Source organism: Malaclemys terrapin, chromosome 2 (assembly GCF_027887155.1).
Source record: "Malaclemys terrapin pileata isolate rMalTer1 chromosome 2, rMalTer1.hap1, whole genome shotgun sequence".
In the NCBI taxonomy this organism is placed as follows: domain Eukaryota; kingdom Metazoa; phylum Chordata; order Testudines; family Emydidae; genus Malaclemys; species Malaclemys terrapin.
The window spans coordinates 226,325,407-226,338,684 of record NC_071506.1 but is presented as its reverse complement, the minus strand read 5'-3'; the positions used below and the strand labels follow the sequence as shown (position 1 = coordinate 226,338,684).

Below are 13,278 nucleotides of genomic sequence, written 5' to 3'. Positions count from 1 at the left end.
TGCTTTGCATGGCTCCCGGAAGCAGCAGCATGTCCCCTCTCCGGCTCCTATGCGTAGGGGCAGCCAGGGGGCTCCAGACACTGCCCCCACCCCAAGCGCCGCCCCTGCAGCCCTCATTGGCCAGCAAATGGGAGCTGCAGGGGTGGCACCTGTGGATGAGGCAATGCACAGAGCTGCCTGGCTGCGCCCCCATGTAGGAGCCAGAGGGGAGACGTGCCACTGCTTCCGGGAGCTGCTTGAAGTAAGTGCTGCATGAAGCCTGTGCCCCGATCCCCTCCTGCACTCCAACCCCTTGCCCCATCCCTGAGCCCCCTCCCACCCTCCTGCACCCCCAGCCAGAGCCCTCACCCTTTCTCATACCCCAACCCCCAATTTCATGAGCATTCATGGCACACTATACAATTTCCATATCCAGATGGGGCCCTCGGGACAAAAAGTTCGCCCACCCCGCTATAGGCACACTGAACCTAGAGAGAGTGTGAGAGCACAGTATTAACTGAATTCCCGGTTGCCCTTTCCAATGTTATAAGTATCTGCTACTCAGTAATGTGTGTTTATTTCACTTGACTGAAGACAAGATGCTGCTACTGGCAAAAAAAGGACCACCACCAACTGCACAACAGACCCTTAAACACATAATTTTGTTCAACAAGGTCACTAGAACTGACCATTTCTCCTAATACTTTGAAGTCCCCCTCCCCACCCTAAACAAACAGAAGCTAGTGAAGTTTACTTTACCTGTCGACTTCCCTGCTTAGAGGAGCAACTGCTGGTACTTCTTGAAGGTGACAACACTTTCTGGGACACACCCAAGCTCTTTTCTTCACTCATGATCCCAGAGACAGATGTTGTTTTGTGTCTATTCAGTTAGAACACCATCCAAAGGGAATTAAGAAAGTGTATTGGAAGACATGGGCGAGAAAGGCAAGAGTCATTGTTTACCCATATGCATTCCAATGGCATCTTCTGGGCCCCAAGGAGATTCCTAAGAGAAACAAACCAAAAACACATGAGCATCAGATATAGTCCATGTTATCTGGTTACACGAGTCCAGAATCTATAAGAAAGCCTTTGGTAATGTAGTTGGACTGCACTGATATATGTTATCAGAAATTAACTTAACTGCTTTAGGATAATTTTCAAATGTCAGAGAGAAACAGCAAAACGGTGGGTTCTAACTACTTGTTTTAAAGTCATACCACTATCTGACTGCTGGTAAAGAACACAGTTTAAATGCAACATCAAGCGTCTCTTTAAAGATTAAATAATCCCATTCCTCGAGAATTTAGATACAGTACACATTTGCAATTCCAGAAGTTGCTTTCATTTTTAGCCAAGAATTGTGCAAACGTAGCTACCTACAGATGGGCATGACTAACTGTACCTGGAGTTAGAAATTGGTAACTACGTCACTTCTGTGACTGAGTGAGTGGCAGGAAGATTAATTAATAGCTTGTCTAATAACAGTGGTGGTTGCAGTGTGCGCAAAAACACTTGATGGAAACCCTGAATGACGGATTTGCAGTGTCGGCGACGGTTGCCATGGCAACAGTTTTTCACCCAACAAAAGAGACAACAAAAACAAACTCCCCCCCCCCGGTTTTGAAAAATATAAGTATTGTGCAAGTTGTGTATCGCTTCAGACTTGACTGCTCATAGACAAAGCAGCCTAAGAATTTCCATGGTAGGAGGAAGGGCTTAGAAAAGTAAGGAAGTTTCTACACCATGGAGGAAGATTTTATTACTGATGTAAAATCATGTGACTCCACTGCCTTAAATGACTCACTGCCTTAAATAAATAGTTGTGCCAGCTTACACTCCAGTAGTGTTTTAGTCTCCTTGTGCACTGAGCAGGTTTTGTTTTGTTTTAAAGGCTTGAAAAATGCACTCAGAGACAAGATGGATTAGAACAACCCTAGCAAATGGAGAGGCCTAAGGCACACATTTTTAAAGAATTCAAGCTTCCTTTTTGAAAAAGCTAGTTCTTTAATATAAGTGTCCAAATATAACCTAATACAGTACTGTCTTCCCCAGATCGTCAGACAACACCTCTCTGTGCTGCTCTAAACCGGAATTTAGATGTGCTTATCAGAGGATCTTTTCGAAAATCAATCGTGTATTTTCTCTGTGAGACAATTTAATGGAAGACTTACTATAAGGTTTCTACCAAAATATCCCCTTTTCCATCTAAAACACGGTATTTCTCTTACCTAATTCACCTTATATTTAAATGAGATACTCAGCTTAAAAAAGTTACAGCAAAAATAGCCCTACCATTCTTTAAAGTCAAATTAAAACAACCCCCCACTCACCCCCCAAGACTGGATGGCCCAGGCATCTGATAATAGTGGGGCGGGGAAAAAAAGAGAGGAAAACTTTCCCTTTTATGTGACTACTTCATATATGAGCCAGATTAATAGTGACTGAACATTGCTACCATCAGATGCTACAATAATGAGTGAGGTATAAGAAATAATATGGCATATAGCTGTGTGGTGAACTACATGACAAATTGGGCCTGGTCTATACAGTTTTATACTGTTTTATTACTGATTTAACAGTTTTGATTAGGGATTTTGCATTTTGAAGAAATTAGGTTCTCCTGCTCTTATTTTGGATGACATTTTCCCCTTTGCCTTTTCATCAAGGTTAGTGCTTTTAATATCTATAAAGCTCACTTTACCTTGGTTTTAAATAGTTGACTGAGTTCACACAAAATGTCTCTCTCTTGATCAGTTTCCAGCTCCTTATTAAATCTTTTAAATAGCCATCTTACAAAGATGGCTGTCTCTCTTTGTTAAGCATCTGCTTGTAAAATAATTTTTTTTCAATAAAAGGAACTTGAAGCTGATTTAGAAAAAGTTAACCATTCATGCACCCTTTTACCCACTCTGAAGTCCAATGCAGGAAATGTTTTGTAACACTGTTTACAGAGTGACCGCTGCCCACTTGAAGTTTCCCACTCTTGTGGTTTGAAATCACCACTTTAACTTCGCTGTTAGTTGGCTGACATGCTTACAAAATGGCAACATTTAAACAGTTCATGACCACAAACAGGCTCTAATTTATAAAGTGCACTGAGAGTCTATTGAACCATCACTGTCAGGACCCAGCCAGGATATTCTGGGCACATTAGACCTAAATTCTGTGGCAAGTGCTCCCGGATTTCTAAAGCATATTACTAAGCATAGCTGTGCTGAATTCTGGGGCAGCTTCAGATAATGTTTTTTTAATTCAATAAGAAAAGGGATAAGATAATCAGTACCATACTCATCATTTGGTTTGGAGCAGGGTTGCCAAGTTTCTAATGGCACAAAAACGAAACAACTCTGCGATGCCCCTTCTTTGAAGCCCCGCCCCTGCTCTCTCCATCCATCCTGCCATCGCTTGCTCTCCCACATCCTCACTCACTTTCACTGGCCTGGAGCAGGGGGTTGGGATGCAGGAAGGGGTGAGGGCTCCAGCTGGAGGTGCAGGCTCCAGGGTGGGGCCAGAAATGAGAGGTTCAGAGTGCAGGAGGGGGCTCTGGCCTGGGGCAGGGGGTGGGGCTGGGGATGAGGGATTTGGGGTCCAGGGGATCTGTGTGCTGCCTGTCTCCGCAAGTGTTACCCCTACAGCTCCAATTGGCAGGGATTCCCGAAGCCAGCACTGGGGGCGGAGGCAGCACAGGGAGCTTCCCTGATCGCCCCTCCGCCTAGGGGTCAGACATGCCGGCCGCTTCTGGGAGCTGCCTGGAGCCTGCCTTAGCCCTGCTGCACCGCCAACCAGGTTTTTAGCGGCCCGGTCAGCAGTGCTGACTGGAGCAGTCAGGAATCCTTTTCGACCAGGCATTCTGGTTGAAAACTGGATGCCTGGCAACCCTAGTTTGGAGTCCTGAGAGAAATGAGAGACTCTACAGCAGTGGTATTCCTCAAAACAGCAAGTTTTTGTTTTTTTCCCCTCTTTAAATTTCCCTGATTTAGCTTATTGAGAAGAAAAAATCCAAACAATACCTCCACACAGCAAAACAGGAGCAGGCTTCTGTTTTGCTGTGTGGAGGCATTGTTTGGATTTTTTGATCAGCTCTGAACAAGGTAGAACTGTGGGGAAGATTGGAAATAAACAGTGTCCTCTGCCCCAAATCTTTTCTGTTCTTTGACTGGTGCTTCCAAATGATGCTTCACAATGTCATTGACCAGCTGAGGAATTCCAGATTTGTGCATGAGAGAATGCAGAAACCCCTGCATCTTTTGGTAATCTTCTGCACTCCTCTTTAAACTCTCTCCTTCATGAAGTTTAAGATGATTAGTATCTCAAGGTCTTGTATTGACATGCTCTTCCTCCAAGATTTGGCAGTCAGTATGAAAGCGTGAGGGAGAGAGAAATCAAACATGCCAACAACGACAGGGCTTTTCTGTGATGTTTTGTTTTAGACCACCACCTATGAAACTTACCACCACAAAAATATTAAAGAGCCAAATTGTCTTACTAAGCTATCAGTCAATCAATCAATACTTCAGTTACACTAAGGAATTGTCTATACAAACAGTTATGTCACAGCAAGCTGGGGGTGCAAGCTTATGGTGGGCAGAGACCTTGTGGTTGGTTTTTTTTTTTTGCCTTCCTCTGCAGTAGGGGGATGGGTCACTTGCTGATTTGAACTAGAATCAAATAGTGGATTCCCTGTAACTCGAAGACCTTAAATCAAGATTTGAGGACTCTAGTAACTCAGCGATTATCGGCTTATTACAGGAGCAGGGGGTGAGGTTCTGTGACCTGTGATGTGCAGGAGGTCAGACTAGAGGATCATGATGGTCCCTTCTGTCCTTAAAATCTATGAACCTACCCTACATTAGCCTACCATGGAATAACTGTCTGTGTGGACCCTGCTGACATGCATTAAGAGTTTGTTAATGCATTTTGATCTAGTCCCATTTCAGAGGGGACTCTTCTGTCTGCTCCTAGAGAGGTTATAAAATTATAATTTAAGAATAACCAGTCTAATTGTTCCTATATTAAAACTAAAACAATTGGTAAAAATATGTCAGCAGATACAGTTGATAGACTTCCACTTTCCTTAAAAAGACACCAACTTGGAGATTCTAGTGCTACTGTTGAAGGTTTCACTAATTCACAACGACAATTTACTGTTTGGTTTTATTTCTTGTATCTCTCAATGTTACAAACTCACTGCAGAGTCTCAATGTCCTTATAGCTCATGGCAGAAGAAAGGGAGAAGAGATTAAAGTTAGAAAAAGCTGGAAAACAGCAGTATGAAAGCAACATAATTAAGAAACTTGTCATTGTTTTGAAAAATGAAGACTTGCAGCTGGCATAGAGTTAATTAGGGTAAAAAGTGCTAGTGTGAGCATTTAAATGTGGAGACAGAATAAGATGCAAGTTTTGTCACTAAAGTCCACTTTATGAATGTAGGAACAAGGAAGGCAAAAAACAAAAACAAAACAAAAACTCAACAACCCCCCAATGGAAGTCATTGCAGCACTCCTAGTGCACTAACCTTTGCACATTAAGTCAACAGTTTTCTGTTTGGTATTATTTTAAAATAATACAATACATTTAGCTGGCAAACAAAATTCTCAAATAATTTTTTTGATAAATGTTGTATCGGAGAAGAAAAAACAAAAACAAAAAACAAACCGATTTTGCCCTGAAAGTCAGGGTTAACCCAATTAAAGTGCTTTCATTTCTACCTACTCTATTTGCTTGAAAATATGTTTAAACTAATTGTGGACTTCTTTTCCACCATTTAAAAATTTAAACTGTAAAGCGTGTCACAGAAAATGATGAAAACGTCAGCTTTAATTTCTCTGACAGTCTAACATTGTTCCCCAAAGATAAGAGTCATCTATATGGCAAAAGAATTGAATAAAAACCATGAGAAATATTGGTAGTGTCTTTTTGGAAGAAGATATCTGTATTTCCAAAGGATTATAAGATTCACAGTATTGAAGGAGAAAAGACAAGTCATAGTAATATGTATATACTGTGAAGCTTCTAGGTTGCCCTTTTGAAGAAAATGCGTGTAAAAGCAATTCTGATGGTTAAAAAGTACCAGTTTATTAAACACCACAGCAAACAAAAAGTTCAACAATAATTAAAACAAACAGTCCGTATTTATCAAAGCAGGTTTCAACTAGATCTCCAGAGTCAGAGACTCTGGAGATTGCTTTGATCAGGGGTCGGCAACCTTTGGCACGCAGCTCGCCAGGGTAAGCACCCTGGCGGGCTGGGACGCTTTGTTTACCTGTCACGTCCGCAGGTTCGGCTGATTGCGGCTCCCACTGGCCGCGGTTCGCTGCTCCAGGCCAAGGGAGGTAGCGGGAAGTGGCAGCCAGCACATCCCTCAGCCCATGCCGCTTCCCGCTGCCCCCATTGGCCTGGAGCAGCGAACTACAGCCAGTGGAAGCTGCGATCAGCTGAACCTGCGGACGCGGCAGGTAAACAAACTGGTCTGGCAGGGGGCTTACCCTGGCGAGCTGCATGCCAAGGGTTGCCAATCCCTGATTTAGATTGTAATCTCTGTGGGACAGATACTTCTTTAGTTAGGTGTTTGTACAGCATCTAGAACACGGGGGTTCTGGTCCATGACTGGGGCTCCTGAGTGCTACTGCAATATAAATGTATAATATATTCCCCTTGCTAAACCCTTCCTTCGGTCCTGGGTCAGGCTTTCATAGTACCGAGGCACACTATTTTAATGAGGAAAGTTAGTTTGTAAATAACCTACTGATCTTCAAAAAGCAGAAACCATTTAAAGCCCATTTGGTAGCTGATAGATAATGCTTGTAATTAATCACCCATGAGAAAAGACAGTGCCTATTCTAATCCAAAATGAATCAGGAGAATTAGAACCTAAGGAACATTCCACTAGAATAAGTCATAAGGAAAATATCAAAGAAAAATTTGCCTCAATGCCAAGCTTGTTCAGCCTCTCGTGGAGCCAGAGAAGCATGTCTACTGTTTCCTTAACCCTTGGGTTGATTAATTCAGTCCTTCATATTAGCAAGATCTTACATAAATTCAAAAGTAAGTCAATGTGCACTCTAAAAATATTTTAAAAATTACCTCCTTCCTGCCCACCCCAGAAACTGAGTATTCAATGTATGGTGTGACAAGGATAATGGTCATGTGAATGTATCATACTGGCATTAATTTTTATCCAAGGAGATATCCAGCAGATATTTGTATGAAACATATTACATATATAGTCTGCACTAATAAATCTGTAAATGAAAAAAAAAAAGCCATGACACTAGTGACATACAAAATTGCAAGTGGTAATGACTGTAGCATACATCTAATCAACTCACTCATACTAGCCATGTGATCCAATTGATAAATGTAGCTGAAAATGAAAACACGTTAAGTAATATGAACAAAGTTACCTCCAGCCAGTCTTCATAGGCCTTAAGAGTTTAAAATATCCTCTTTAAGACTCTTGCCTAGTGGTAGGCACCACAGTGCACATAATGTAGAAGGCCACCAGAACTCAAGAGAAGCCTCCAGACACTCGACAGCCAATAAACAAGATACATACAGTACTCAAGGATGTTACATAAATAGGGAACCCAGACAGAATTATTCTGAAGCACTCCCTTGCAACCAATTAATGCAGAGGTACCAAAGATAGCTGCAGCAGAAGGTGCATTTCTTACCCTCAGCTAGAGGCAGTGCCTTACTAGTAGAAAGGCTCAGAGAAGATAAAGGAGCATATTGGAGAACAGTATTTGTAGTTTTCAGTGAGGAAGCAACATTTGAAAGCTATGTAACTCTTTATGGCATACATCCACCACATCTGACTGCCTCATCTACAGTAAGAATGCTCTGAAGTGATCACTTACGATACTTAATGATTAGAACCCAGAGATGGGGTTACGAATGTAAAATGTTTACCACTAAGCTTCCAGATTTCAGCAATGGCTGGTTGCTCTCTTTTTATTTGGTTATCTTACTGTTTAAAACTTTGTTCTGTTCATTAAATACACTTCTTCCATTATTTCCCAAGACCTACTCCTTTTTAAAGCAGCTATCTCTCCCTCATCCCAGATTTCTAAAAAGGAGTTCTCTCTCCATTTCTACAGGGATATTTTAAACACATATCCTCTAGCTCCCTTTTCCATATGCACAGCCTGATGAAAACATATCTAAACTTTGATGTTCAGTGGCATGCCTTCCCATGCCCAGATGCCAGCAAAATAAATCAGCATGTTAAGCTGGTAGTGTCTGTGCATTGAGACAAAGCCACTTCTCTGCTCCTAGAACTCTGGAAGCATCAATGTCTCTGTCAATGGACAATGGAACAGACTGCCTAGGGAGGTTGGAAACTCCTTTCGTTTTCAAAAGGAGGCTGGATAGAGCCATTTGTCTTAGATGGTTTAGACACAACAGATCCTGCATCTTGGCAGGGTTAGACTAGATGATCCTTGTGGTCCCTTCTAACTCTATGATTCTATCATTTCACATCAGATCCTACCGGAAAGCTTTAGAGAAAAGGGGGTGAAGAATTCTCTGAAATTCTTCATGAAACTCCTAGTCTACATCTTGAAGTGCAATGAGAAAAGAGTGTGTGTGGGGGGGGGAAGCAACATGGTGTGATTATGACACAGGTAGTTCCAGGTTTATTAAAGGTAAGCCAATCACAGCCTAGAGATGCTTCAGCCACTTCAGGGAATTGCATATACTTACAAAAAGGTGCTGGGCCCTACGGTAACTTGCCTAATGAACCCCTCTCTTAAGCAGTAATATTGGGCATCACTCTCAGTAGCACTGTTTACTTTTTCCAGCATGTCTTCTGGAGGCAATAATTTGGAAATAGTGAGGGAACAAGAAGGTTTAAGACGACTGGGCTATCTGTCCTAGGAATTAAATACTGCCAGGGAGAATGTATTTTCTTCCAATTCCTACTGGAACTCTGCTACATATCTGTCTAGTGGACATCACAGGAAATTTTTGAAAATATTGGAATTTCAATGAAAATAAATTAGGAAAAGAAAATACTGCACTTTTTGCAGATTTTTAGTTTTTCCATTCTTTGAGCAACTCTATCATCATTTAGGGTTTTAAAACCTACCACCAATGGGCATGATAACTAGAGACAGTTCTTCCTTTGATCTATAGAAGTTAGTTTAATCCTCCACAACTCAATATGCCATGGTTTCACTTCTCTCTTTGCTCTGCTCACAGAGTGAGGGAGTTACTGGAGGATCTCACCATTTTAGTCAACTGCACTCATATGCGGAAAAGTTCCACAGCTCTTCCCTTGATGCCAGGAAATAATTTTTTTAAAAAAAAGCAACAACCCGTTAAGAACTCTAGTTCAAATACAATGATAATGAGATAAACATGACAAACAATGGCCTGAAAGAGTTCAAGAACTTGTATCTGAAAATTTCCCCCTTCTCATTAAATTAGTGGACCATGGGAAAATTGCAACAATACTGCATTTACAAAAACATTCTCCTTGGGGAAACGGGCCAGTGTGCACATTTACTCTCTGCAAAGGCCCCAATCATGCAAAGTATTGAAACACATGCTTAAATTTAAGCATGTGAGTAGTTCCATTAAATTTACAGCAACTGGACTCCAAGGGACTTCTCATGTGCTTAAAGTTAAGCATATGCTTAGGCTTTTGTGGGATTGAGGCCTGCATGTTTTTGATCTAGTTATGGGTGGAGGGGAGTTGCCCAGAAGCATACTTCAGAATAAATATATATTCTGTAAACTTCATTCAACAGCACTCAGGCAACGACAAATGGCAACAGGAAGACATTTTCCCCTCCTCCCATCCTTCCTTCCCGCCACCACACACACTATCAATTTTCCTACTCATCAGTTTTATTTTAGTGTGATTATATCTCTCATATTATGTTTCATAAACTGAAATAAGAACATAATTATACCCATTATATAGCCTTGACTGATTCTTTGTCATTGTAACCATGAAGAACCCTCTTGCTGGATTGTAAGATTACTAGATTATTCTGTACTATTAAATTAATGTGCTATAAATATAGTAATTTATTAGATAAAGGAACTAAGTGCCCTGGGCCCCATTTCATCTTTATTTTGTAAGAACACTGGAAAACCTGCAAAACAAACAGCCACAAGTTATAGAAATGCATATATATATTCAATTTACAAATATTGCCTGATGGAGCAAATAGAATCTTAAACATAGAGACAGACATTAAAAGGAAGGGAAAGGTCACAATGACTTTTTATGCAGTGGAACACAGAATCCGTTCCAGCTAGATGATAAACACGTTCCTGCACACCAAACTGCCGAATGACAAGCAGGATGTAAAACAAAGGGAAAATGGTTTCACTGTCTCAAAAGTCTTCTAAACAGCTGTTGCGACCTCACATCGGACTGAAATTCACTCTTTTCTAAAATAGGCAAGGAGATGGAAGGCAGTTCCATTTTATTGATCCAGAGGATCTTTCACTCTTTTCTTCATGGTTCTTCAAGACTGCCCACTGATATACAGTTGCAGTAATGTACAAGTCTGTGAAGCCTTGGTTATAAAGTCTTTAGTTTAAGCAAAGGTTATATTAAGCGATGCTGTACTATTTTTAAAAAATAAACTATTCAAAAGTACGTAAGTGACTTTGGAGCCTAAGTCACTTTTGAAAATGGGAATTAGATGCCTTTGAAAAATTTACTCAGAATTTTGTCTCTATTAGTGAAGGGCCTTCCTTTCCTGAATTTGGGGCAATGTGTTAGTGTAATTTAAAGAGATTTACTTAAAAAGAAAAAAGAAGGACCCCTCACTGCCACTGCCCTTTCCAGGATGCCTCGGAGTCCCACTAGGGAGATGCACTATTTGAAAAGATGATGGGTATTGTTAGAATTTAGTTCAAGTCTGATACTCCTTTTTATATTGAAGGTGGCAAATTCCATGATTTTGAGAAGCAAAATTTTTTTTAAGCTAGGTCAATTTAATACCTAGATGTCTGTAAATTGTAGATAGGAAATTGGCCAACAAGGAAGGATTGGAGTTAATAATGAATAATTTAGCACTATTGCAGACAGACCAGAATATGAAAGATGTACGTGAGTCTTAATGGACTTGCCTTATTCCCAAAGAGTCAATCCTTCCAACAACAGTATAGCACTCAAATGCAAATCATGGCGCCACTCCAGGAAGAGGAGCCAGTGGTACAAATCCTTATTCCTATGAAAAGTTTCATGGGTTTCCATGAGGGTCTATGGTCTGCACTGGTGGCTCACTTTGCAGAATCAAGATCTATATCAGTTATTGCAGCCTACTGGATAACTGTCTTTTCTTTAATTAAGTGTAAGTAATTGAAGAAGCTGCAGATGCGCTCCCCATTTCCAAGTATTTCTATAATAATAATAATAATAAATGGAGATATCCCATCTCCTAGAAGGGACCTTGAAAGGTCATTGAGTCCAGCCCCCTGCCTTCACTAGCAGGACCAAGTACTGATTTTGCCCCAGATCCCCAAGTGGCCCCCTCAAGGATTGAACTCACAACCCTGGGTTTAGCAGGCCACTTCTCAAACCACTGAGCTATCCCTCCCCCTGAGCTATCCTTCTAGAAGTTAAGATTTGAGTTATTCTAAAATGAGTTACCAGCACTGGGTTAGAACAGGGAATTTACAATGCACCTCAACTGAGTTGGGCACATCAGTACTATAATTTAACAATCTGTCTTATTACTGCTAGGGAGCGCTCTATCACTTCAATTCTAGCTCCAGTCACCGCTAAATAGGAATACTGAGAAGACTGGCAGCAGAGTCGTCATGGACACTTAATTCATGCACAGTTTACTATTTTTCTTGCTGCTTAGCATTTCCATGGCAGTTTTAAAATTATGGTTCTACTATAACTCAGTTATCTGGGGTTTATTTTTAGATTATATAAAAAGAGCAGCTATAAATGCAACCTGCCTCATAATTCATATAATTCCTGTTCAAACTTGCACCTGAACACCAACAAAAAAATGAAAGTCCCACCATTTTGTTTTTCTTCTTCCCTTCCTCACATTTTTCAAAGTGTGTGTGTGGGTGCGGGGTGGGGGGCAGGGCCGGCTCCAGGCACCAGCTGAGCAAGCTGGTGCTTGGGGCGGCAGATTGTTGGAGGCGGCATTCTGCCCAATCCTAGGGCGGCACGGCCGCTTTTTTCTTTTTGTTGTTGTTGTTGTTGTTCTTGTTCCGCTCCGGCCGCCCTGTAGGGGGCGGTGGCGTGGAGAACCAGAGCACCCTGCAGGGCAGTCCTCTTCCTCATGGCAGGTGGCAGGAGGCGGCACAACAGGCGGGGCCGCGTGGCAGCGCCCCTGCTGTAGCCCTGGCCGCCCCCTTCTCTCTCCCGCCTGTTCCCTCCCCCTCCCCCTCCCCGCCCCCCAGCTGGTCCCCCTGCACCCGCGCTCCGCCCCCCCCCCTTTTTTTTTGCGCTTGGGGCAGCCAAAAAGCCAGAGCTGGCCCTAGTGGGGGAGGGGGAAGAGATAAGCAAGATGGCTTTCTAGATAATCAATATTGTTGCCAGAAAGATAGTTACACCTATGGTTTTACACTTTTCTAAAGCTTTAATCCTGACCAATTTAAAGATTTTCCTTTATTTGTACTAATCCATTTGACTAATTCATTAAAATATGCTTTGGCAAAAAGACCTATTTAGTAGAAGCAAAGAGCTAAAAGCACAAAAATAATTCCACGCAAGAGAAGACTAGGGTGCAAAGCTGAGGAAACATTAACATTAAAAATAAGTAATTTCTAAGCAGGTGCTGATTGTGTCCATTCTAGTAAGGACAGCAACACATTTTTCTATCACCTTTTTTAGAAAGGCAATGTTCTGAAATATTCATGTTTGGTGATTATGTTTTCTATGCTTGGTCTTTATCTGAAGAGATATTTGTTTATGTAATAAACAAAACAAAAAAACCCCAAACCAAACCCAAAGTGTGAAAGAGATTTAACCAAACAAATCTCACACTCACGGCAAAATCTATTCCGGCATTTAAAAAATAATGGAAGAGTGTGTAGAAGGAAAGGGGGAAAATGTTTAAAAAAACAAAACAAAACACAAACAAGTTTTTCAGACAAACATGAAGTTTGAAACTTGTTGCATACATAGTTTCCACTGAGGGTTATTGCCTTTGCTTGATTTAAGGGGGGGAAAAAATAAGGTTCCTCTCCAGCAAACACTTAAGCTTATGCATAACTCTTGCACTGACTGTCAGGAATAGACAATATTACGCACATGCAATGCAGACAATTTAACATTGCTGTTGGAACCTTAGCTTTGCATTTCTTGGG

At 41.4% G+C, this 13,278-nt stretch overlaps 1 protein-coding gene across 3 annotated transcripts in view; it reads right to left on the bottom strand.

Moving 5' to 3' along the window:
- OSBPL3 (oxysterol binding protein like 3) overlaps nucleotides 1-13,278 on the bottom strand; it is a 127,235-nt gene that overhangs the window by 77,900 nt on the left and 36,057 nt on the right. For all 3 annotated transcript variants that reach the window (XM_054020140.1, XM_054020142.1, XM_054020141.1), the window contains exon 2: nucleotides 739-985. In XM_054020140.1, coding sequence (XP_053876115.1) covers nucleotides 739-831 — 93 coding nt within the window. In that variant the 5' untranslated portion in view covers nucleotides 832-985. The remainder of the gene's footprint in view (nucleotides 1-738; nucleotides 986-13,278) is intronic.